Below are 27529 nucleotides of genomic sequence, written 5' to 3'. Positions count from 1 at the left end.
AACCCGGGAGGCGGAGCTTGCAGTGAGCTGAGATCCGGCCACTGCACTCCAGCCTGGGTGACAGAGCAAGACTCCGTCTCAAAAAAAAAATAAATAAATAAAAATAAAAATAAATAAATAAATCCTTTTAACAAACTGCTAGATTCAGTTGGTCACTATTTTGTTGAGGATTTTTGTATCTGTAGTCACAGGGATTTGGGTCTGTAGTTTTCTTGTGATGCCTTCCCTTGGCTTTGCTATCAGTGTAATACCAGCTTCGTAAAATGAATGTGGGTGTTCTATTTATTGGAAGCATGTGAGAAGGAATGGTGTTCATTCTTCTTTTAATATTTGATAGAATTCACCAGTTTAGTTTGGTTCTGGGCTTTTCATTATTGGGAAATGTTTCATTATTTGTTATATAGGTCTGATTTTTTTTTTTTTTTTTCAATGGAGTCTTGCTCTGTCACCCAGGCTGGAGTGATGCAGTGGGGCAATCTCAGCTCACTGCAGCCTCCGCCTCCTGGGTTCAAGTGATTTACCCACCTCAGCCTCCCGAGTAGCTGGGACTACAGGAGCACGCACCACACCCGGCTAGTTTTTGTATTTTTTTTCAGTAGATGGGGTTTCACCATGTTGCCCAGGCTGGTCTCAACCTCCTGACCTCAGGTGATCTGCCCACCTCAGCCTCCCGAAGTGCTGGGATTACATGTGTGAGCCACTGCACCCGGGCTATAGGTCTGATTTTCTATTGTTTTCAAGATTCTATTTTGGTAGTCTGCGTGCCTGTAAGTTAAGATGATTTTAAGGTTATGGATTTCCATAACCTTGTATCTTTAAAAAAATCTTTAATCTAAAAAAAAAATCTTTAATTTTAATCTTAAATTTTACTGCTGAGGTAAGAAGGAAACAAAAACATCATCTTCATTCTACACATAAAGGCAATGCAAGGGGTTAAGTCATTTATTTAAAGTGAAATGTCACTTTTAGTCTTGCTGGAACAAGAATTCTGATGACGAAGTCACGGAACTGAAGGGTAAAGACCTGGCAAGTTTCTTAGTCGATTCCACTGCCAAGGAGAATGTTGACATTCCAACTGCCAGGAAGTACCCTGTCTGCCCAGGAGCTCCACAGCACAAGTGTCTGAAAGCCAGCAGCATCCCGACTTCCTTGTGCCACATCACCAATGTGCACAGACCACTCCTTAAGAGTTTCCTTTTCTTCTTTCCTTCTATGTCCTCTCAATCTAATTCAACAAGAAAACTGGAAATATTTATAGAAATACCTCACCCTTTTCTATCAAACTCTTTGTCCAAATCCTTCTGAATCATCGTCTTCTGGGCCTTGTAATGAGTTATTATGCCAATGTTTCGAAAACTAACATCCTTTCTTTTGTCTTTAATAAGCTTAATTATTTCCATCACCAGTTTTATTTCTTGAACATTTATGTATGAGCTAAACAAGATGGAAAAAGAAAACACAATGTTATCAAAACTAATAGCAGGCTAACTGCTAACTTAAGTTCCATTGAGTTTGTTTCCCATTATAGTAAATGGCAGGCAGATAGGTTTCATCTTTTATTCAGCTAGCAGTGACTCCAAGAGGCTGTTACCATGACCATTAATATGGTATATATGAATAAACGTGAAAATGCTGTGGTAAATATGAATACATGTGAAACGTCCAGTGAAAAATGAAGCTGTAGAGAGAAAAGAGTTTGAAATCAACTGAAGTTTAGGCACCACTTTCTTCATCTGTTAAAAGAGGGATAGCAGTAGTAAGAACAGCAGTATTAATAAGAACAAGGATGTGAATAAGACATAGCTAACATGAATTAAGGATTGACTTCCGAACACTGAGAAAATGCTTTAGATGTATGATCTTCCTCGTCCCCCACCACTGGCTGCATACAACAGACACCATGCAACTGAGCAGCTGCCATCCACACAGATTCAATGTGAAGGATGTGTCCTACTTGACCCCAGTTGAACAACATGGGGCCCTGGAGCAGGTTCATGTCCTCTTTATAGTCCTCACCAGTCTCATATCCTGTACTCTCAACCCCTCCTGAAACCACATGCTCCCTCATGACCATACCAGACCCGAAATGCACCAAGACCAGGGGATGCACTGCCCCTATCCCTTGATTCCTGAGGATACCTTACCCACCTTGCTTTACGAGCCTTAAATACCCATTCTCCTAACTTTGAGAATTACTATATGGACAACCCAGTCAGCGAGCAATCTCTTCCATCCCTGAAATCTTCATTTTCCTTGGTCCCCTCCCAGATTAACCCTCTCTGGTCAACATTCCGCTCATAACCCTCCTTCCTGATGCTCTGGGGCTTCACTCACAATCCTCTGCTCTCCTCCAATAGGTCCCATTAAAACCTTTAGGCTGCAGTCCCTCCAGCACTACAATCCCATGGCCAACTCCTCCTCTGTATGTTTAGCCTCTTCAATGAGTGTTCCCTACTTCCACCTCTGTATCCTATCTAACACCTGATTCTCGCCTGAGGACGCCACCTGCTCTGCAGTCATCCCATGATGTAGAAGTGGGATTTGTGTTTCCTCCTACTTCATGACAGAGTGGTGCTTGCATCTGTGCCAACAAATGCTGCCCCTAGACCATTCCTCCCCTAGTCTCTCACAAGAATCCCCGGCTCCTCTGACATTGCCACTATCTAGCAACACCACCACTCCTCTTTGCTGTCATATACAGACCACCTGAACATATGCCCTTATTCACAACCCAATACCATCCAACCTCTGTCACTACTTCCTTCCTCCCTTTCACATGCTCATTCAACTGAATTTATACTTAGCCTTCACAGTACTTAACCCAACTGGAATAACTGCTTACCTAGGTGATTACCTGGTGAAGGTCTGTCTTCCCATGAGATCACCATCTTGCAATAGGCACGTCTGTTTCCCTCACTGCTGTGAGCTCAACAAGTATCTACTCAAGTGCTTGCTTATGACATTAGGTAATATTACCCCCTTATACAGAAAAAAGAAGCATCAACTTAAGTGAAAATGACTGTGCCCTGACACTAGGCAGAGAGATGTGTATAGGAAATGTATTTAACAGAAATATGAATCCAAATCATGTAATAATTCTGGGACTATCAGAGGACTGAGGCAAGAGGAGAACATACTCATTATCCCGTCTTTCTGAACCATCTCCGACATCAAACACAAGGTATGGTTGAAATGGCCAGTCTGATGAACATCGAATGGTTTCTGTCTGTCTGTAAAAAAAAGCAGTCAACATTCACAATAAAGTCAAGATTTAAGAAAATATTTTGGTGTTACTACAGTTTTTTCTGTGTGGTGATGTGGGCTGGGGCAAGTAACGGGATAACAGGAATATTCTTTTCTATACGTATATTAGTGAAAGGTACAAAACAAATTCTATTTCTTTCCTGGTGCCAGGAAAGGTATCTTTATCATTAAAATATAACAAATATGATTGGAAAGACACTCATAATAGAGTAAGCCACAGAATACTATGTTGAGTAAGGTCCCACATTTTTCCTTCAAAAATTTAAAAAGTAAAAAAAGATATGCATGGTAAAAGGACTGAAATGACTCTCGCCTATAATCCCAGCACTTTGGGAGGCCAAGGCAGACGGATTGCTTGAGCTCAGGAGTTTGAAAGTAGCCTGGGCAACATAGTGAAATCCCGTTTCTACAAAAAGAAAAATACAAAAATTTGCCAGGCATGGCGGTGACTGAGTGTAGTCCCAGCTAATCGGGAGGCTGAGGCAGGTGATCGATTGAGCCTGGAAGGTTGAAGCTACAGTGAGCCAGGATTGTGCCACTGCACTCATTCTGTCTGGGTGACAGAATGAGACCCTGTCTTCCCAAAAAAAAAAAAAAAAGGACTGAAAGCAGATATACCAAAATGTGTTACCAGTGATTATTTCTGGTTAGTATAAATATAGGTGACTTTTCCCCCCTTTCATTTTTATGTGCTCTGCTGTATTCAACATGATGGCTATTTTAACAAGAGAAAATTATTAATCCTCCGTGATTTACGCTTTTTATGACAAGACCTAAGAAGAAGATAGTAAAATGTCTATTCTTCATAAGTAGCTAAACTACTAAGGTCACGAGCAGTAAGGGGAACTCACCTATTTGTTTTTAAGTTTCTGTTGTAAATATAATTGGAAGGGAAGAGGCATATGTCTGGATGCATCCTGTACTGCACAGTGAGCTGCAGAATAGGCAGCCTGCTGATCATGTTGTGTTCTACATTCTCTTCCAGCAGTCTGCAGAAGCGAGCCATCATTGACTGGTCGTAGCCATACTCCTGTGCTTTCTGTGAGGGGCAAAATAAAGCAATAATTTCCAAGAATTCGTTTCTATCTTTCCCACTATTATAAACACAATTACTGAGATCTAATACGTACATGGCAACATTCAGGTAGCATAAGATTACCAATCACAGCTTCAGACAAAAAAGGTGTTTCTGACTCTGATCCTCAAAATGCCATGCATCTTTTTTTTTTGGAGACACAGTAGCGCTCTATCGCCCAGGCTGGAGTGCAGTGAGTGCCATGATCTCATCTGCAACCTCCACCTCCCAGGTTCAAGCGATTCTCGTGTCTCTGGCCTCCTGAGTAGCTGGGATTACAGGCATGAGCCACCACACCCAGCCAAAATGCCATGAATCTTGAATACATGTGGAGGTATTTTCTACTCATATACTGCTAATGAAAGAGATACGATCTCGTGAAAGACGACTGATGCTATTTTGATGCTACAAGATGCCACCCAAAAAAACCAACAATAAAGGAAGCAGAGAAATGTAACACAGATTTTAACAATTATTTCCGGGGGTATACCCTCACAGACAGATATACTGAATGCCACTGTAAACAAGCCTTTTGAAGACAAAATTCTTCATTCATCCATCTAATGTGTACTAAGCACCTATAATCTGGAGTGCTAAGACTGCCAGAGTGAATAAGATCAAGTTTCACGGGACTTAATTTCCAGTGAAGGAAACAGACTCGACTTACGTGTTAGCCATCTCTAATCCAAAAATTCAAAATATTCCAATGAGCATATCCTTTGAGCGTGAACTTTAAGTATAATGTCAGCACTTGGGAAGTTTCAGATAGTGAAGCATTTCAAATTTTTGAATTAGGAAAGCCCAAGCTGTGCTAAATGGATTTCACAAACCAAATAATGGGTTATACTCTGCAATCTGAAAAACAGTGACCAAAGTGACAAACGGGATAAACTGTCTTGATGTTATTACAGTTGTGCCTTGGGATACACTTTCCAACGGCAGCATCACAGAAAGTTTCAAAAAGTACTTTATCTTAAATAACCTGGAAGTAAAAATGTGCTGAAAACTTCACTAAGATGATGGAATCTTCATGAGTGATGTGAAAGATACTGGTACTGAAGATGTGCAAAGCCTGAATAAACTTGTTTCACAAACTATGAGAGTGGAAAAAAGGCACTACTTAACCTATTCATATGTGTGATTTTAAACAGGTTTGTGTAAGTAAAAAATAATAATTATTAATAGACATATGACAATTTTGCCTAAATCCTCAAAAGTTTATCTGCGTTAGCTCACAAAATCTAATTTTTAATCTTTTCTTTGGGCAAACAGAAAAGGAACTTATATAAGGTAACACATCTACCTTCAGACAGAACCTTAGTCCATTCTACAAATGACATAGAATTTATTAATATATATTCTGACATGGGAGAATGTCCCTGATTTTCTAATTGAAAAAAAAAAAAACAAAAAACAATTCTGCACAGAATGATTTTGCCACCTTTAAACAAAATCAAACCCATGTACATATACACATAAATATGTACATGTATACAAACCATATACCACTTTTTAGTAACTGACTGCTATCCCCTAGAATATAAACACCATGACTCATGGCAGGGATTTTGTCTGTTTTCTTCACTGTCATAACCCCAGGACCTAAACAGCACCTGAATTATGCTGGCACTCAGTATACACATACTGAAAAAGATGAACAAACACACAAATGCCCAGCGATATCCATTAAAAATACTCACTTTCACTGTAATTATCACTAGAAATAGGTGGTCAAAAAAGGCACCTTATGGAAATGAACTTTGTAATTATTTTCTCAAAATAGCCTGTTTTATTTGTACAACAATTTAAAAAGCACAAATGGATTTTTTTTCTAATTTTTGTTGTTTTTATCAATCATTAAACTAGGCAGTAAAGTTGAGGCCCATTAACAATCTCTCTTTTCACTATATGCTAAGGCCCTTCAATGAAATACTGCATTATTTAAAGAAATGGGATACAGAATTTGCTCTTCATTATTTTCCATGAACAGAGTTACCTGCAGCAGTTCTTCCCTACACACACGGGTTTTCAGTGGGTGACAGGTGTGCTTCTGGGCCACACACTAATGTGATCATGTACCTATGCTCAAATGTCATACAAAGAACTGCACTATCATTCTGAATAATTTCAAAGTCAAAAACCACTAATGATAACCACCTGCATTCATGCCATACTTCAACAAAAATGCTTTGAAAATGATCTATTTTCTAGGATTATTTGAGGCCACTGCTCAATTATCTGTATAATCTGTTATTAGTAAAAAATACACATTTTATTAAATTTCAAAACCTCTTCAGATTACTTCAAAACATCTATTGAATCCTGATTCTGATGTGCATTTCCAGGAGACGTCTTTCGTGAGATTTAAAAAAAAATCCAACAAAGTAGACTAGACTACAATCTGATTCTTCTCTTCCTGAAGTCAGAGTTCACAATTCTTTTTCTTTCCCCAGTACCCTCACTTTCAGATGATGTGAGGGGCACAGACATGTTCTTGTATGAACAACAGAATATCAAATTCTAAAAATAGAAATGTACTCCAAAATTAATTTAACCTCATATTTCCTCAATTTGTACATATTTAAATAAAAATGAGGAGGGTGGGATTCTTCTCCTTATTTCTGTAGTTTTTCTTTCATTACTCTTTTGGTGTTTGTATGATTAAAATAAATCAGATTCAGCTCTTAACGACGTGCACACTGCCTTTCCCAAAGGTTGGTTTCCATGGCACGTCATCCATCTAGGCTTCCAGTCCCTGACACACTGCTTCTGCCACACATACACAGAAGAACAACTATGAACAAAGGGGCATTTTTAGGAATTTTTTTTTTTTTTGCTTATTAAGACTCAATCCGTGCTTCTCTCTTCTCAGTTACTGCTTACTTTTCCCTCCAAATTAAGAGGCCAATCCAAGAAAGGTGTCTCTCCCTCCTGAAAACAAACATTTTAAAAAGCCCCTTCCATTTTAAAGCAATCTGAACGTAAAAAACTTACCATAGAGATGACTGTGGGAGGGAGCTGCTTCGGATCTCCTACTAGGATGAGCTTATTGCAGCGATGGATGAGTGGGGTAAGAGTCTCAATTTCACAAGACTGTCCAGCCTTGGTAAGATACAGAAGGGAAAGGCAGTCTTAACAATCTTTACCATTTATCCATATAGTTTATCTGATTAAAGTTCTAACCATTCAGAAAAGTACCACACTTCTCCTGCACCAAATGTCAAAAATAAGGATTTTCCCTGAAATCAAAAAACAAAACAAAACCAACAAAATAAGTCCTCCAGGCTGTGTGCGGTGGCTCACACATGTAATGCCAGTACTTTGGGAGGCTGAAGCGGGTGGATCACCTGAGGTCAGGAGTTCAAGACCAGCCTGGCCAACATGGCGAAACCCCATCTCTACTAAAAATACCAAAAAAATTAGCTGGGCGTGGTAGCCAGTGTCTATAATCCCAGCTACTCGGGAGGCTAAGGCAGGAGAATTGCTTGAACCCAGGAGGCAGAGGTTGCAGTGAGCCAAGATCACATCGCTGCACTCCAGCCTCGGTGACAGAGCGAGACTCCGTCTCAAAAAAAAAAAAGAATAAATAAAAAGTAAATTCTCCAAACACATTTTTCAAAAAAATCAAACACGTATTTTGAAGTCAGCCACCAAGTCAGCCACTACCACTTAGGAACCAGCCGTAAGTTCAGAAGGCCATGCACATCCTAGATGTGTGCTCTTTGTTCCTACTGGACATGAGCCTGAAAAAAACTTTTCTCCTCTAAAGTCCTTTTAAAAATTTATTTTAAAATTTTTATTTATTTTTAAAATTTTTTTTTTTTTGAGACAGAGTCTCACTCTGTCACCCAGGCTGGAGGGCAGTGGCATGATCGTCGTTCACCGCCTCCCCGGCTCAATCCTCTCACCTCAGCCTCCCGAATAGCTGGGATTACAGGCGCATGCCATCACACCTGGCTAATTTTTGTATTTTCAGTAGAGACAAGGTTTCACCATGTTGCCCAGGTTGGTCTCAAACTCCTGGGCTCAAGTGATCCACCCTCCTCAGTCTCCCAAAGTGCCTGGATTACAGGTGTGTGCCACCATGCCCAGGCCCTTTTCAAAACTTTGTATCTGAGGTTCAGAAATCCCATTAGGAGCGTCCAGGGGTGTGTTTCCCCATAGCTTTCCTCCTGGTTCCTCAGCATGCCTCTGATCACGAGACTCAAATTTCTCTTAAATTCAATGACATTTTCTTCAACTATTTAATCATTTCCACTTTTTGTCCTTTCCTTCTGGTGAAAACTGGATCTTAGGTCTCCTGATCACTCAATTCTCTGGTTTTTCCTGCTCCATCTCTTTTGTCTTCTGACTCTACATTATGACAAACAGCAGGTACCCAATAAATGTTTGCTCAAAGAGTGAACTAGGAATAAAAGATGTCAGGTGAACATACTATGGCTCAAAGCTGTCCAAAATTATATTAAAACTACATCAAAAGGTTACCAGAGACACTGTCAGCAGGAGCGAGACAGTCACTCAGCAGAGACTTTGTTAGAAACCATCAGTCATCCTCAAGACTAACCCCCAAATACTGGAAAACCCACTTTCACTATGGAGGGCCATTAAGGAGCGTATTTCTTTTTTTTTTTTTTTGGAGACGGAGTCTTGCTCTGTTGCCCAGGCTGGAGTACAGCGGCCAGATCTCAGCTCACTGCAAGCTCTGCCTCCCGGGTTCACGCCATTCTCCTGCCTCAGCCTCCCGAGTAGCTGGGACTACAGGCGCCCGCCACCTCGCCCGGCTAGTTTTTTTTTGTATTTTTTAGTAGAGGTGGGGTTTCACTGTGTTCGCCAGGATGGTCTCGATCTCCTGACCTCGTGATCCGCCCATCTCAGCCTCCCAAAGTGCTGGGATTACAGGCTTGAGCCACCGCGCCTGGCCATAAGAAGCGTATTTCTACATAAGGGAATACACATGTAATAGCACATAAAAATCAGATGCAAAAAAAAAACCACATCTCCTCAACATCTCAGCAGCCACAATTAATCTAATTAATCTAAGACTTACTCCTCATAGTACTAGTCAAAGTTGTATGGCTGACTGTTGACTGACCTCATCAACAATGACACAGCTGAAGGGGACACCCCCTTGCCCCCGGAAAGCAGATTCAAGTAGTAAGCCACCACTTGTGCTCAATGTGCAGCAGATGACATGGGACTCTAAGATGATGATACTCTGTGTTTTCTGTGGGCGTCCTTGAACCTAAGAGAACAAAGATTAAATCAATATTCAGCTGTACATCAATCCTTGACTATGACAGGCCTATGTTTACTATAAAACACTCACTATTTATTAAGTGACAGAAAAACATTTAGTAAAAGTTAGGGGGAAACCCTCAAATCTAGGAAACAACAGAAACGTTCAAGATAATCCCAAACCGGAAAGAACGTGTGCTTTGTGGCTGAAACACAGAATATGATTTAAGCACATTAAAAATTCTTATCCAGGGTTTGACTTGGTCAAAGTAGATTACAATCCTTCCTGTAGTCAGATACATGTAGGTAGGTATCTGAAGTAGAGATGTAATAATTCTGAGTTGTGAATTATCTGAGTAAAACCAGGGTTAGAATTCAGCTTGAATGTACATTTTTCTGTTAGTTTTTAAGTATATAATATTGTCCTTTCCTTTTTTTTAGTGCTTTTGCTAGTACTAACAAAAATGCCTGTGAACCTGACAAATATTCTATTTCCACAGTAAGAAAAACAAGTGTGGCCTCCTTCTATAATGCAAAGTACTGTGATGGAGCCAGACAACGTGGATGATGCCTCACAATCATACCATGCAGTGCTCAAATAAATCAGCATTTTCATCAGAAATTCACTTTGCTTCCTTTTGCTACTAAGAAGTAGAGGTGATTCATCTCAGCACATATGATATATTCAACCATGCAATTCAAGGCATGTGTATGAGCTTTAGGAAGATGGTGGCACTGTGGTCCTCCACGGCTCACACAGTAAAGCACTGTCAGACACTTGTCCTCAGCCCTCCAGTGAGTAAAACTGCAAGCACAGTTTCATGGCCCACACAACACATGTGATGAGCAGCAAAAAACATCTGTGAAGATGGACTTCATCCTTGACTCAGGAAAGATTAATCAGGGGTTCTGTTTATAACTTTAATCAAAAGCTTTCACATAATTTTTAGTTTAAATAAACTGCTAATGAAAATATGTATTAAATTCAACTGTATTTTAGTCCACAGAGAAAGATCACAATACATTCAGGAGAAACACTTCAGCAAAAATACTACTAACGTCATCAGTTACTATTACCCTCTTTCCCTGACCCCGATGCGGTTTGATTAGGGCTGCATTCTGACAATCAGGGTGTACACCTGGCTCAGCCAAGCTTCATTAGTCTAAATCTTACAGGATATTTTCACATCCAAAAAATACTGGGGAAAAGCTACAAAATATTACAGGAGCCTTATGATCTAACGCAAGTACAAGGAGTTTATGCTCTAAGCCAAGAATTGCAAAAAACAAAAACCAAAAATCAAAGTGCTATACTTTCTTATGCCAAATTCTGCCCATCATCACTCTACTTGCGCCCAGGTTGGAGCTCTGGAGGGCTCACAGTTGCCACCCTCATCCTAAAGCTCACACAGGTGACTTTTTTTTTTAATAGGGAAAACACCCATAAAGCTAGTTTCATTAACTGTTTATCTGATGATAATTATCATAATTGTTTTTTGCAGTCTGTGGGAAGCAGAAATAGAGCACCTCATAAGAAGGAATTTAAATATTTATCGAGACCTAAAACAGAAAAAAGATAATTTATAACCACCTCTTTCTTAGAAATCTTAGATGGTGTTAAGAATTCATTCTTAGGTTAAAGAAAATAATGCAAATGTTGTTACACCATTTTCTCCATTTCCACAGAAGTTTGTAATTTTTCATAACAATTTAAAATGTAACTGAGAAATGCCCATAGCTGGCTGGGCATGGTGACTCATGCCTGTAAAGCCAACACTTTGGGAGGCTGAGATGGGCAGATGACTTGAGGTTGGAAGTTCCAGACCAGTCTGGCCAACATGGTGAAACTGCGTTTCTATTAAAAACACGAAAAAAAAAGGGCCTGGCGTGGTGGCTCACGCCTGTAATCCCAGCACTTAGGGAGGAGGTGGGCAGACCATAAAGTCATGAGATCGAGACCACCCTGGTCAACACGGTGAAACCCCGTCTCTACTAAAAATACAAAATTTAGCTGGGGGTGGTGGCATGCGCCTGCAGTCTCAGCTACTTAGGAGGCTGAGGCAGGAGAATTGTTCAAACCCGGGAGGCAGAGGTTGTAGTGAACTGAGATCGTGCCACTACACGCCAGCCTGGTGACAGAGTGAGACTCTGTCTCAAAAAAAAGGCCAGGTGTGGTGGCTCACGCCTATAATCCCAGCACTTTGGGAGGCTGAGGCAGGAGGATCACGACATCATGAGACCAAGCCCATCCCGGCCAACATGGTGAAACCCCGTCTCTACTAAAAATACAAAACTTAGCTGCGCGTGGTGGCACATGCCTGTAAACCTAGCTACTCGGGAGGCTGAGGCAGGAGAATCGCTTGAATCCGGGAGGTGGAGGCTGCAGTGAGCCGAGATCATGCCACTGCACTTCAGTCTGGTGACAGAGCCAGACACCATCTCAAAAAAAAAAAAAAATTAGCCAGGCATGGTGGTGCACGCCTGTAATCCCAGCTACACGGGAAGCTGAGGTTGCAGTGAGCTGAGATCTTGCCACTCCACCCCAGCCTGAGAGACAGAGTAAGACTCTGTCTCCAAAAAAAAATAAAGCCCATAGCTTGTCTGAACAGTCATATTTACATAAAAAAATAATAATAATAAGACAAAACTAAGAAAATGCTACAGGTGAACTACTTACCTCTTTAATTTTAGAAGCAAGTTCCTGCCTTTCCTTAGAAACTCTGGAAATGTTTTCATCTAATTCTTGCCTCTGGAAAAAATCCAAATGTCATAATTAAAACTAAACTAAGCATTTTTAAATGCCTTCCAATGGACTGCCTCTAATTTTAAAAGAGCCTGTATTTTACCAATGAAAAATGTGTTTACCCAGTTTATTTCCTCTTTACCGCTAGAGTCCTGACGCATTCTGTATGCTGCTAAGACTGAGCTGTGTCCTGTGCGCTGCACGTGAGCAGTCTGCTTAGCATTCCAGCCCTGGGAGCATCGCACCACCCTTAACTTCCAGGTGATTCAAATGAGGCTGTAAATCACACCCCAACCATTCCTCTGACCACAGTGATGGGCATCTAACACAGGCCTGGCCAATCATGGCACCCATCTTCTTAAAAATATGGATTGGACCTGCTTGCTCACCCAGGGACTAAACTAACTGCTTCTCTGGATATATGGATGCTAAGAGAAAGACCTTCTCTCCCTATGGGGTTTCTAAGTTGAGATGGTGGAAGCCCTGAAATGCTGACACTCACCTTCTCCTGAAGAAGAAATGGCTGACACACAGAAAAACAAATTATGGACTGGAGAAATGATGTCATTTGAGCCTCTTGATCCACCCATACTGAAGCTAATTCCCTTTCTGTCTAACCTAATTTGAACTGCGCTCAACATGCAACTGAAAGATAACTAATAAACTCAGTATAGCTTTAATATAAGGCAGTACAGCCTATAAGCCAAACGCAAGGCCACGTGCAGGGACACATGCCTGTAATCCTGGCACTTTGGGAGGCTAAGGTGAGAGGACTGCTTGAGGCAAGAAGTTCAGACCACCCGGGGCAACATGGCAAGACCCAGTTTCCACATAAAACACACAAAAAAATTAGCCAGGCATGATGGCACACAGCTGTAGTCCCAGCTACTCAAGAGGCTGAGACAGAAAGACAGCTCACTTGAGTCCAAGAGCTTGAGGCTAAATTGAACAACTGCACCACTGCACCACTGCACTACAGCCTAGGCCACAAAGTGAGATCCTATCTCAAAAATAAACAGAAACGCAACATCCCATCTATTTTTGTAAGTAAAGTTCTACTGGAACACAGCCACATCCATTTATTTATGTATTATCTATGGCTGCCTTTGTGCTACCAAAAGCAGAGTTGAATAGCTGCAACAGAAACCAACCATATGGCTTGCAAAGTCTAAAATCTTTACTGGATTATCTTGCCCTTTACAAAAACGTTTTTAAAAAGATTTTTAAAAAAAGAAATTTTAATAAAAACTGAAAAAAAACTAAAACCAAAAGGACAAAAAAAAAAAGCAGAAAGAAATGTGTTAACCTGAGACACATTTTTAGCATCTTAGTACACATTTTTATACACGAATCATGCCATTCCCCAATAAATAAAGGGCATTAAATACTCATTAATTAGGCTAGTCGAAATGGCTCACGCCTGCAATTCCAGCACTTTGGGATGCTGAGGTGGGCAGATCAACTTGAGGCCAGGAGTTCGAGACTAGCCTGGCCAACATGGTGAAACCTCATCTCCATTAAAAATACAAAAAATTAGCCGGGTGTGGTGGCCCATCCTTGTAATCCCAGCTACTTGGGAGGCTGAGGCAGGAGAATCACCTGAACACAAGAAGTTGAGGCTGTAGTGAGTCAGGATTATGCTACTGCACCTCCAGCCTGGGAGACAGAGCAAGACTCTGTCTCAAAAAAAAAAAAAAGAAAAAAAAGAAAAAAAAACCGTGTTAACTAGTTTGTATACCTGAGTTATTATTTAAAGAACATTATTTAAGAAATGCAAAGATACCTGTATTTCCCGTCCACCTCGGCATAGAGCTCGCTGCCGGGAAAGCTCATCCAACTGATAATCTAGAAACTCCTTTCTTTTATGCATCGCCTGAACATGAGAAGGTAAATCTTTTTCTAATAAAAATAACAAATAAAAAATTATATGCTATTCTAACAAACTCACACATATATACAACACAATCAGAAGGAAAATTAGTTCCCAAAGCCAGACTAATTCTGGAGGCTTCAAATTACCTTTAGTGCCCAAGTAATTTTCCACCAAACAAAACAGAGAAAACACTAGTATATACCACATTCAGTACTTACTCATTCTGTGGTTTACTTGGCTGTCCAAACTGAACTTTAGAACCTCATTATTAATAGACTTTTCTGGACCCAGTCGTACTAAATTTATATCTCCACAGTTTCCTGTTGATAAGAATCACAGTTAAGGACTAATAAGGACACTGCTGATCCATCCTGTCTCTATACATAGTATCTATATTTCTAAGTAAATGTTAATAATCAGAGAAGGGAGCAAATATGAACTTCCAATTAACTAGACACCCGGGACTATACCACAAACAACTTATACATTATTTCAGATATTGTTCCTAACAACCCTATATGGCAAGTACCTATCATTTCTACCTAATAAAAGCTAGCAAGGTCATCTAAACAGTACACTGCAGAGTTGAGATTCTATTACAGTAACATTTTCAAACTATGTTCAGTAGAACATTCCACAGCAAAATAGATTCAAGAAAAATGTTGAGATTTAAAAAATGAAGCAGTTCTCTTATGTTGGGAAAAGGGCTTGTGGGGTGCCTGCATAAACTGGCCATACAAGTATGGAACAGTAAGTTGTGGAAAGCCACAGGAGGTCTCTGAGGAGGAAAGCCTTCTAATTGCCATCATGTTCCCAAGACCAGAACGTGACCTGCTCTCCTATCTATAAACACTGTGCTCAAGGAGAAAGACACTCCTTTGAAGCACCAGAATGTGGCCAGATATGCTGGCTCCTAGTTAGGCCCACTCCCCACAGCTGCTCTCCAATTAGTTAAAAAAAAAAATCAGTAGTTAAGTTTACACTGTTCAGCACAAAGAAATTTACCTAAACCGCCATTGCTATAGATTAGGTGTATGACACACCGCCCTGCTTTCACCATTTCACCCCTGAACATCTGCTTCTTAAATCTAAGTGATTGTACTCAATAAATAGTGTGGAGATCAGAGCTTGGCGCCTTTACAGCCTCTGATTTGCTCTGGCCCCCTGGCTCCCTCCTTTATGAACTCTTAACCTGTCTCTTCTCATTCCTTTGTCACCACCAAATTTCGCATACCCTGCGGGTGGTGTTGAGGCTGGTCCCCAATACTGTTAACCGTAGAATATTTCAAGAACTTTTATATGTTATATATTAATATGTAATTTTCAGAACAGAATCTTATGTGACCATCGAGTCTTCTTTTGTAGAATACTCAGGATAAAGTTTTTAAAACTATGTTCCACCTCACCTTGATAGTCTAGAAAGTAAGGGACACAAGATGATAGAAATTCTTGGATATAGTAATTGCAAAAACTATAAAAATCAATTTAACTTGCCTGTTTATTAACCACGTTTTAATCTCAGGTTAACACATTTCTTTTTGCTTTTTTCTTGTCCTTTTGGGTTTAATTTTTTTTCTATTACACTTTCTTCTATTGGGTTTTTTTAAAATCTTTTTTGTGGCCAGGCACAGTGGCTCACGCCTATAATCCCAGCACTTTGGGAGACAGAGGTGGGCAAATCACTTGAGGTCAGGAGTTTGAGACTAGCCTGGCCAACATGGCAAAACCCCATCTCTACCAAAAATACAAAAATTAGCCAGTCATGGTGGCTACTAAAAATACAAAAATTAGCCAGTCATGGTGGCACGCACCTGTAATCTCAGCTACTCAGGAGGCTGAGGCAGGAAAGTTGCCTGAACCCAGGAGGTGGAGGTTGCAGTAAGCCAAAGATTGCACCACTGCACTCCAGCCTGGCTGACAGAGCGAGATTCCATCTCAAAAACACAAACAAATTTAAAAAACACCTTTATTTGTCTTTTTTTTTTCCCCATGTGTTATTATTTTATCTGCAAATTCCCCACTACAAGGCTGGGCACAGTGGCTCACGCCTGTAATCCCAGAAGTTTGGGAAGCCAAGGCAGGTGGATCATGAGGTCAGGGGTTCGAGACCAGCCTGGAGAACATGGTGAAACCCCGTCTCTACTAAAAATACAAAAATTAGCTGGACATAGTGGCACATGCCTGTAATCCTAGCTACTCGGGAGGCTGAGGCAGGAGAATTGCTTGAACCCAGGAGGTGGAGGTTGCCGTAAGCCAAAGATTGCACCACTGCACTCCAGCCTGGGAGACAGAGTGAGACTCCATCTCAAAAAAAAAAAAAAAAAAAATTTCCCCACTAAGGCCAGGTGCAGCGGCTCAGGGCTGTAATCCTAGCACTCTGGGAGGCCAAGGTAGGCAGATTGCTTGAATCCAGGAGTCTGAGACCAGCCTGGGCAACATGGTGGAACTCCACCTCTATCAAAAATGACAAAAATTGGCCAGGCGTGGTGGCGTCCCCCTGTGGTCCCAGCTACTTGGAAGGCAGAGATGGGAGGATTGCTTGAGCAGGGGAGGCGAGACCAGTCTCACAAATAAATAAATAAATAAATATTCCCCACTATATCACTGGGCTAAATTATGCAATCATGTAGCATTTGTCAGCATTTATTCCAATTGGACACGTCACAGTTATTTGTTTACTGTCTATCTCCATCCTTTAAATATTAAGTCCCAAAATAATAGAGTTTTGTTTTGATCACCACCTAGAAGAGTGGTGGGTACATAATAAATACAATGATTATATGAAAAATGAATGGCTTATTTTTACAGTTATCTACAGCATATTTTTTACCCCAGTTCAGCTCATTTTCCTAAATTTAAGGCCAACATTTACTTCAGGGTTTGAAAACTTTTTTCTTTTTTTTGAGATGGAGTCTCACTCTGTCACCCAGGCTGGAGTGCAGTGGTGTGATCTCGGCTCACTGCAAGTTCTGCCTCCCGGGTTCACGCCAATCTCCTGCCTCAGCCTCCCGAGCAGCTGGGACTACAGGCTCCCGCCACCACGTCTGGCTAATTTTTTATATTTTTAGTAGAGACGGGGTTTCACCGTGTTAGCCAGGATGGTCTCGATCTCCTGACCTCGTGATCTGCCCGCTTCGGCCTCCCAAAGTGCTGGGATTACAGGTATCAGCCACCGCATCCGGCCTGAAAACTTCTTAATTCACTTATGTTTCCACTAGAAAGGTAGATGAGATGACCTGGAAACCCACCTACTATAAGCACCCAGAAATGTTCCACAAATCGTAACAGACATCCTTTACATCGCTGGGTAAGCTCAGGAGAATGTTAAGAGAAATCCCTAGAGGTCAAAAACAGAGAGCTGAAAACCAGATTTGAAAGCCCCTGAGTTGTTGTGGCACCCATAAGGGAACAGGCTGGGCAGCAGTGTCTAGGTGCCTGGGTGTCTGTTTTGTTCTTTAACATTCTTGAGGGATAATTTACATTCAGTGAAAGGAACAGACTTTAAAATTCTATGAGTCTGACATCGCCAAAGCTACCATTCCAATAAAAACATAGAAATTTCTACAATGGGAGCTTGGTAATGCCCATAAGAAAGTAGGGGGGCCTGGAAGAGGTGGAAGAATTAAAAACAAGTGTGATTATCTCGGCTTGGGCTCAGGTGGGCCATGAAAAATGATTTTAATTAAAATATAAACTACTAATCAAGCAATTTAATTAAATTTAATTCCATCTATTAATTATTGATTTAGATAAAATAATTCTTAAATACTTTATTTTTTCTGGCTTAGAAAAAATAAATGTTCTCCTTGTACTTTCCCACCCCTAAGCCTGTGTCACATGTGCATTTAGGGAATAAATACATAATACAGCAAATGTGGTCGGGGCAGTGTCTCATGCCTGTGATCCCAGCACCTTGGGAGGCTGAGGCAACAGGATTGCTTGAAGCCAGCCTGGGCAACATGATGAGACCCTGTCTCTACAAGAAAAATTTTAAAATTAACCCAGTGTGGTGGCAAACCTGCAGATCTAGCTACTTGGGAGGGTGAGGCAGGAGGATCACTTGAGCCCAGGAGGGCGAGGCTGCAGTGAGCCATGATCATGCCGATGCACCCCAGCCTGAGCGACAGAGAGAGACCCTGTCTTAAAAAGAAAAAAAAAAAAAATCACCTCAAAGTTACTATGGAAATTAAATGAGAAGGGCACATAGGACTTGGCACATAATAAGCTCTTGTTAATAACAGCTATTATAAGTTAATAAAATATCCAATGGTTCTTAAAAAAAACCACTTTTCAGAAACAATCCTCCCCTCAATTTAAAAATTGAAACCTCTCTCAATTTTAAAAAATACAATAAACAACATATGACAAAGGGTATCCAACCACAAATACAGTTGAGATTTTAAATATGAGAATACAATGAACCATTTTCAGTCAATATATACAAAAACCTTAGTTGAAGTATAAATTTTTCTTGAAAAATATGAATTAGCAAAACTGACTCCAAACTAGAAAACATGAATAGACTTATAATCATTAATGACATCTAAACAGTAAACAGAAATTTACTCATTCTGTTAAAAAAAGACAACAAATACAAAATAAAACAATACTAATAACAAATCAGCCTTCAAGAAATAGACAAGCTGTCTTATACAAAACCTTCCAAATAACAACAAAAAAATTCCCAACTCTTTTTTTTTTTTTTGAGATGCAGTGTGGCTCTATCACCCAGGCTGGAGTGCAGTGGTACAACCTCGGCTCACTGCAAGCTCCGCCTCCCGGGTTCATGCCATTCTCCTACCTCAGCCTCCCGAGGAGCTGGGACTACAGGTGCCCGCCACCACGCCCGGCCAATTTTTTGTATTTTTAGTAGAGAGGGGGTTTCACCATGTTAGCCAGAATGGTTTCGATCTCCTGACCTCGTGATCCGCCCGCCTCAGCCTCCCAAAGTGCTGGAATTACAGGTGTCAGCCACCACACCAGGCCCCATATAATTTTTTAAAGCCTATGTAACCTCAGTACTAAAACTAGACAAATACAGTGTAACAAAAATTACAGGCTGCCCTCACTGATGAACATTAATTTCAAAGTCCTAAATAAAACACTAGCAACCTAGCAGTGTATTAAAAACTAATCAAGACACCAAGGTGACCTTATTCTGTAAGAATCAAAGGTATTTTAACATCAGAAAAACATTGTAATCTACCATATTAACAGATTAAAGAAAAATTTCATTACCATTTGAAGCATGCAATAAAATTCAACACCCATTCATGATAAAAATGCTAATGAGAAAGCAACTCTTTACCCTAATAGCAGGTATACACAAAACTCAGAAATATACTTAATGGAGAGATGTTCAAGTCATTTCCTTAAAGGAGACCGAGGACCACCGGAAAGTGAAAATGAAAGTACTGAAAAAGAAAAAAGGTCTCTCTACTCAGAGAGGATATCATTTGCTCTCTTTTTTATTTACTTAGAGACAACTTCACTCTTGTTGCCCAGACTGGAGTGCAAGGGCGCAATCTCGGCTCACGGCAACCTCCACTTCCCAGGTTCAAGTGATTCTCCTGCCTCAGCCTCCCAAGAAGCTGAGATTACAGGCCCATGCCACGACGTGCGGCTAATTTGTATTTTTAGTAGGGACAGAGTTTCACCATGTTGGTCAGGCTGGTCTCGAACTTCTGACCTCAGGTGATCCATCCACCTTGGCCTCCCAAAGTGCTGGGATTACAAGTGTGAGTCACCGCGCCTGGGCTGCTCTCTAATTTAAAAAAAAAAATAAAGCTGGGTGTGTGGCTCACACCTGTAATCCCAGCACTCTGGAAGGCCGAAGTGGACGGATCATGAGGTCAGGAGATCGAGACCATCCTGGCCAACACAATGAAACCCCGTCTCTACTAAAAAAATGCAAAAAATTAGCCGGGCGTTGTGGCGGGCACCTGTAGTCCCAGCTACTCGGGAGGCTGAGGCAGGAGAATGGCATGAACCTGGGAGGCGGAGCCTGCAGTGAGCTGAGAACGTGCTACTGCACTCCAGCCTGGGCGACAGAGCGAGACTCCGTCTCAAAAAAATAAAAATAAAAATAAAAAATAAAAAATCCAACCTAGACACCTCGTTTTCCTCATCCTAGTCCTGGCCCAGCTGTGCAGTCAATACACACCTGAAAAGCAGCTTACGCTCACGCCATCAGGGAAAGGCAAATTGAAACTACCAACCGCATGCTGCACAGGGACTGCTCTTGGGAGCATAACTGGTACAATCACTTTCAAGAATTTGGTACTACCTAAAAAACTGAGTATGTACAAACCCTTGAACCCCCACATTTTCACTTCGAGATATACATATGCTAGAGACCCGTGTTTTAGTAAAGTTTTTTAATGCTCATCTCAAGTTTGAAATAAAAAATTGAAAAGAAACTAAATTATCGATGAGTAAATTTTGCATGCCTTCAATGAAACACACTATAGCAGTTAATATGAGTGATGACAGCTATTCACAATATCAATCTCACAAATGTAAAGGCAAGTGGAAAAATGTAAATCAGAGATTCACAATGTACTGTATGTTTTAACAGCAAATGAATTCTATGTGTATGTAATACATATGTGATATAAGGAAAAACGTGTGTGATCCCTCAGAATAAAGATGACATGTTCCAGCCTCTCTTATACATCAGTGTGGCCAAAAGAAAATAAGCAGAGGTGCTATTGGCAGGACCTAGAAACTTTCCTTATAACAAGGCTAGTATGTTCCCTCTGCCCCATCTTCATCTTTTCCTCATGTTTGCTGGAGCTGGAGCAGCTATCCTGACCACAGGTGCACTCGAGAATAGAGGCCACCCATGGTGGAGCAACCACATGGAGCCTGGGTCTCCAAGGACTCTCTAAGGCAGAGTCGCCATACCAGTGACTCTGGTACCAGTTCTTAACTGCCCAACTCTGGGCTTTTTAACAAGTCACTGTATTTGGAGTCTGCTAAATCAAATCCTGTTAAAAGGCCCTGTTAGGTATCCTTAAGGAAAATTAAATTTGGTAGGGAAGACAAGACATACGAGCTTGGAAAGGTCATCAAATACAAAGCCATAACTATACCACTCAATACGAGTGATACGAAAAATGAGTGTTAAGGTTAAAAAAAGAAATAATTTCACATCTTCACTTCAGTGCCCTGAATCATTTGTTGTAATGCTCATTATCATGTACATTCTACCAAAAAAAGTTATCCCTCTAGTGTAATTAACATTTCTCAGCTTCAGTTTCCCCACCTACAAAATACAGATGGTAGGGTTAACACCAAGTTCCTGGGATTATTTTGAGAATTACTGACACATAGCCAACACTCAGTGACTGTAAACAATGATTGTTTTCACTACGCCTGTGCTTACTCCAAGTCTCATCTTTCACCACCACCTAATGCTCTAGGAACCTCATGAACCATCTGAGGCTCTTTTGCCCTGATTCTTTTTTTTTATGGCAATCTCTGCGCTCAAGTATTCCTTAACCCTCTACTTCCTGTGGCTAACTCCTAACTGCCCTTCTCTAACCCTCACACAATTGAACTGGGGTCCCTCTAAGGTGTCTGAAACATCCCACATTTTAGCCCCACTGTGGAACTTATCACACTCTATATTGACCTACTTCCTCACTAGACCGTGTGTCTCCTTGAAGTCTTCACTGATGAAACCTCAGTACCTGGCACAGGGTAAATGTTCAATGAAATACTTGCTAAATGAACTAACAAGCCACAGATTCAAGTAGAAGCTATTACCAGGACTGACTTGCTCTTTCCTTTGTCATTCAAAGTTGCCTACACTTAACACTGAAAACAAAAACAAACTAAAAATCCACAAAAGTATCATACCTAAAGGATTCTTCTTGTTTTTACATTTTTCTTTGAATTCAAGGATAATTTTTTTCATGAGTTCATCAACAGCTGCATTGGAAGGTGCACACACGAGGACACGGTTTTGTTTGATTTTGGCATTGGAGTTTTCGTCTGAATGCCCCTTCCTCTGGTTCTACAGTTGGCCACATACACATACCAAAAAAACACAAAAAATACGGGTGAGCTCTATTATATAGCTTTAAAGTTTGTCTTTACTTCCATGTATTTTTGAAAGTTCTCATAATAAAGTTAAAAATAAATAAAAGCATCTACATCTTACACTGATATTTAAAATTACTCTAGCAAAAAAATTTGTCATAACTGCTCTGAGCCTTACTTTATCATCCATGTATTTTAATCAATACTCAATCCAGGCCAGGCACGGTGACTCACGCCTGTAATCCCAGAACTCTGGGAGGCTGAGGCAGGCAGATCACTTGAGGTCAGGAGCTTGAGACCAGCCTGGCCAACATGGCAAAACCCTGTCTCTACTAAAAATACAAAAATTAGCTGTGGGTGGTGGTGTACACCTGTAGTCCCAACTACTCGGGAGGTACTCGGGAGGCTGAGGCAGGAGAATCACTTGAACGTGGGAGGCGGAGGTTGCAGTGAGCCGAGATCGTGCCACTGCACCCTAGCCTGGATGATAGCGAGACACTGTCTCAAAAAAAAAAAAACAAAAAACAAAAAACAAAAAAACCCACGATCCAACCAAAATGTAGCCCAGCATTCACAGTATTAGCTGTGGCCTAGAGTGAAGCCTGAAGGCCATCATTCTCATCCTTACGATTTGTTTCCCATAAAATAGTGGTTTTTTTCCTCTTTTTACTTCTCATAACCTTCCCTCCCTCTGCCACCCTTGTCTCTGACAGTTACACACAATATAAAAAATACACACAAAGCAAGGAAGAAATGGCATATTAATACTTATTTACATGTCAGGTAACTCAAGTAAAGTAAAATGATGCATCTAGTTAACGGCATCAGTGCCCTCACCCATACCTACCTCTGTCAGTAGACAATAGAGGAGGCCGACAATAGTTTTTGATTTTCCTGTTCCAGGTGGTCCATGAATCAAGCAGATTTTGGCAACTGATGGTGAGTGTTTCACCATAGCATATGCAGTTTCTATTGCTTTCTTTTGGTCTTCATTGAAATCTCTTAAGTAAGCAATCTATATAAAAACACATTTTTGAGAATGAGTTGCTGTTTCTATAGTGGAATTTGAAAGGAAGACCATGAAAAAGACCTGTTCAAATCTCTTTCAATGCTTCAGACAAAAGCTTTGGTTATGGTCAGGCAAGATAAGGGCACCAAAGTGACCCTTAATCTAAAAACACGTTCACTGCTGGAAAGAAAGCTCATTACTAATTACTAATCAGTGTCTGTAAGGCTTCAAGTACTTACAAATACCACAACCGTATTTTTGTGTTTTATTCTTACAAAGATAACTACAATAAACTGCATTTACTAATCCACACCTTTTCTTTTTACTACTCTGTTTTTCTTCCTTCTTTAGTCAATTTTCTCCTTAGTGAAAACATCCCGAGACTATGTATTTCCTAACACATGTGTACAGGGGAACAAACGTGGATTTCAGGGTCAGATCTGAGTCTAAGCTTCACTCACTTACAAAAGTTGGGTCACTACACTCCTAACCTAAGCCTTAGCCTCTGTTACTCATTAAATCTAGGATTCCTTGAAAGTGAGAACAGACTGAGATAATGCACATGAAAGCCATAGCATACAGTAGAGTTTCAAAAAATATTACTTTCCTTTTGCATTTCTCTGTGTTAATTTCGTAGAGTTTATATACAGCTTCACATGTTCAGATGACAACTTCATCTTTGGATTTCCAACAATACCAGCCAATTCTCCATCAATCATTCAAATGTAAATTTAACACCACTAAACCTGAGACTTCTCATCGAATGCACATTAAGTAGGCTGCTGAGCTAACATTTTAATGTTGCTCTTCCAGCAACCTTCAACTGTTATTGTACTGTACCTTTTCCTGAGGTGAGCTGACTAACCTAAATTACATACTTTGCAATATTAAAGAAAACTAACACTAAACTGTTCACCGTGAACATGTCTTTGTTGTAGACATACAGGAATACGTAGCAGCTAAAAATATGATGCTTTAGCATCCTAACATGAAATTATCTAGTATCATATAATCATCACTCACAATTCTCTCAGATGTTGTAGTTAGTAAATCTTTTGTACAGAAGTCCATAGGGTTTGGATTCAGAACAGCTCTAGCCAATTGGTTCCGACTACCCAACAGAGACATGGCTTTCAACTTCCTTTGTGTCGTTACCAGAGAACTGATTACAATACAATTCACAAGTTCGTTTAAATTGGCCGGAAAATTCTCTTGAGTCTGGATGGAAAGGTAACACTCAGCTTTCCCATTACGCACTATCGTCAAGAAAGAGAAAAAGCAACTTCAGTTATCACTGAATAATGTGTTGCCTAGTTTAAAAGGTCATGCAGAATTAGGTAATTTTAACATTATTTTTGGATATTATTTACATAATTTACCCAATAAATATTTATGGACTGCTTCCTGAACCCAGTAATGTTCTGTCCTCCAGAGGCTTATTTTCTAGAAGAGGGAGGCACATAACCAAATAAATATGTCAGGTGGTAGTAAGTGCTCTGAAGAAAACAGACAAAGGGAGGAAGTGATGGGGATGGAGGCGGATAGGCGGGTCCAGGAAGGTCTTCCTGATGAAATATTTGAGCAGAGACTTGAAGTAAGGGAGTATGCACTTAGCAGGGGGTAAACAGTGCTACACACAGAAAATCAGCAACTGCAAAGATCTTTGAAGACAGAGATGTGCCAGGAATATTTTAGAAATAGGGAGAAGGCTAACACGGCTAGAAGGAAAAATAGGGAGAAGAATGCTTAGCGACTCAGAGTAAAATGGGCTGTATTTTATAGGGCTGTGCAGATCGCAGTAATGACTCTGAACGCTATTCAGGATCAGGTGGAAAACCATCGGGCACTCTGTGTAGGGAAATAACATGCTTTATCTCACAAACTGAAAGAACCACTCTTACCTCAGAACAAAGAATAACTACAATAATAAAAGTACAGAAACAAAAAGACCACTTACAAGGTTACCATAGTAATTTAGGTAAAAGTTAATGACAGCTTGGACCAGGATGTACTAGTAGATGTGGGAACTGGATTTGGGATATATTGCAAAGGAAAAGTCAATCAGATCTGCTGACAAATTAGAAGTGAGGTGTGAGAGAAAGTAAGGATCATGGATAACTCCAAGGTTTTTGGTCTGAGTAACTGAAAGAATGGAGGCCCCAATTAACAAGATGGGAAAGAATGAAGGAAGTGCAAATGTCAGGCAGAAAATCAAGTGTTAACTTTTGGACTAGTGGATTTGAAATGTCTAACACATTTCCAAATGGAGATATCCGAGAGATGATTTTGATCTATGAGGAGTTCAGGGAAGGAGACTGCCTTAGAACTATAAATTTGGCAAAGGTAATCGTTTTCAGGAGCCAAAAGCACAGAGTAAGACATCAATCCTCACTGCAACTCTTCTAAACGTATCCTAAATGTATCTACAGAATTAAGCCCTGATCACACAAATAAACACGGCACACCTGTTATAATGCAGTACAACGTTGACACACTTTATTGCTACTTTTAAGATACCATGCAAAAAGGAGAAGGAATAATAAAATAACGTTCCTCTCTTCACATAACTAAGACTAAAAAAGTTGCAACTGCCAAAAGGCAGTTTGGCATAAGAAAAACAATGTGGACTTTGCAGTCAACAAAAGCAGGTTTCAATTCTGGACTTACCACTTAACACTGATGATAGCCTTGAAAAGGTTACTTAACATCCCTGAGCCATGATCTTCTGATGAGCAAGGAATAATTTCTAGTACCTTTTGGGGCTTCGGGGAAGATTATAAATGTGCATAAGAAGGACAAGTCTCAGCCGGGCATGGTGGCTCACGCCTGTAATCCCAGAACTTTGGGAGGTAGGCGGATGGGGGTGAGGAGTTCAAGATCAGCCTGGCCAACATGGTGAAACCCTGTCTCTACTAAAAACACAAAAAATTAGCCGGGACTGGTGGCGGATGCCTATAATCCCAGCTACTTGGGAAGCTGAGGCAGGAGAATCGCTTGAGCCCAAGAGGCGGAGAGTGCAGTGAGTCGATACGGCATCACTGCACTCTAGCCTGGACAACAAGAGTGAAATCCCGTCTCAAAAAAAAAAAAAAAAAGGGACAAGTATCACTGCATACATCTGGTATTCATTAAATTTAGGGGAACATTTTTGTTATTAAATTATCTAGGGAGAAACATACAATGGATGGAAGTGATGTAAGCAGATTCCTTACAGTGAGTTTCATGTTTGGTCATCTCATTAGTAATTGGCCACAAAACTAAGGATGAAACGTAATTTAACAAACAACAGATGGTCTGCAAATGGTCCATTTTATAGCAAACACAATGACGGATAAAGAAATGTAACAAAAGGACAGAACATTACAAAAATAAATACAAGGTTATTTCCAGGTAAGTCTAGAAAAACTAGAAGACAGACTCTGAACGGCAAGTAATCAACATAGCAAAAACATGTTTGGTAAATGTATATCAAATACACTTGATATACACAATTTAGAAGCAAATTAGAAGATGAGATTGTATGACATTTCCTGTCAATGTCTCATTATTTACTTACTGACTGAAGTGCGGCGAAATTTATGAACATAACCAGAATGATATTCGTGGAGATCTTGTATGTCATTTCTCTCTGCATCTTTCTTCTCTTCATTTATTCTCTCAGGAACTAAAAACACCAAATCGTTTTCCTTTGGATAAAGCTGTTTAGCCAATTCACATTCTTCCAGATAAACTATGAAACAACAAGAAGTCGGAATTTATATAACTCTAAGAGAATTATTTTAAATAAGATTAACTTAAAAGAAATTAAATCCTTGTATTAAGTTCAAAAATACACAGCACTAATGGACTCAGCATATACTTTAAAATGGTAATCTAATTCAATCAAAAACTTAAAATATTAAAAATATCAGCTACAGAATATAGTATTCTTCAAAACTGCCATAAGGCCAAAATAGTAGCTAATACATTTTCTTTCCTTTAGGTTTATTGTTTTTTTTTTTTTTTGGAGACTGGGTCTCACTCTGTCACCCAGGCTGGAGTGCAGTGACGCGATCTCGGCTGACTGTAAGCTCTGCCTCCTGGGTTCATGCCATTCTCCTGCCTCAGCCCCCCGAGTAGCTGGGACTACAGGCGCCCGCCACCACGCCCAGCTATTTTTTTTGTATTTTCAGTAGAGACGGGGTTTCACCGTGTTGGCCAGGCTGGTCTCGACCTCCTGACCTTGTGATTCGCCTGCCTCGACCTCCCAAAGTGTTGGGACTATAGGGTTGAGCCACCATGCCC

General features: G+C 40.4%; 1 protein-coding gene across 1 annotated transcript in view; it reads right to left on the bottom strand.

Annotated features, from left to right (window-relative positions):
• Positions 1-27529, bottom strand: part of SETX (senataxin) — a 99367-nt gene that overhangs the window by 12970 nt on the left and 58868 nt on the right. Inside the window, exons 14-25 of the mRNA XM_012001583.1 lie at positions 26802-26975; positions 24269-24501; positions 23084-23251; positions 22054-22210; positions 14409-14510; positions 14101-14216; positions 12252-12323; positions 9432-9581; positions 7334-7441; positions 4116-4303; positions 3138-3230; positions 1270-1434 (exon numbers count right to left, since the gene is read on the bottom strand). Coding sequence (XP_011856973.1) covers positions 1270-1434; positions 3138-3230; positions 4116-4303; positions 7334-7441; positions 9432-9581; positions 12252-12323; positions 14101-14216; positions 14409-14510; positions 22054-22210; positions 23084-23251; positions 24269-24501; positions 26802-26975 — 1726 coding nt within the window. The remainder of the gene's footprint in view (positions 1-1269; positions 1435-3137; positions 3231-4115; positions 4304-7333; positions 7442-9431; positions 9582-12251; positions 12324-14100; positions 14217-14408; positions 14511-22053; positions 22211-23083; positions 23252-24268; positions 24502-26801; positions 26976-27529) is intronic.

Source organism: Mandrillus leucophaeus, unplaced genomic scaffold (assembly GCF_000951045.1).
Source record: "Mandrillus leucophaeus isolate KB7577 unplaced genomic scaffold, Mleu.le_1.0 Scaffold665, whole genome shotgun sequence".
Taxonomy (NCBI): domain Eukaryota; kingdom Metazoa; phylum Chordata; class Mammalia; order Primates; family Cercopithecidae; genus Mandrillus; species Mandrillus leucophaeus.
The sequence above is the reverse complement of the archived record's forward strand: the minus strand, read 5'-3'. Positions and strand labels throughout refer to the sequence as shown.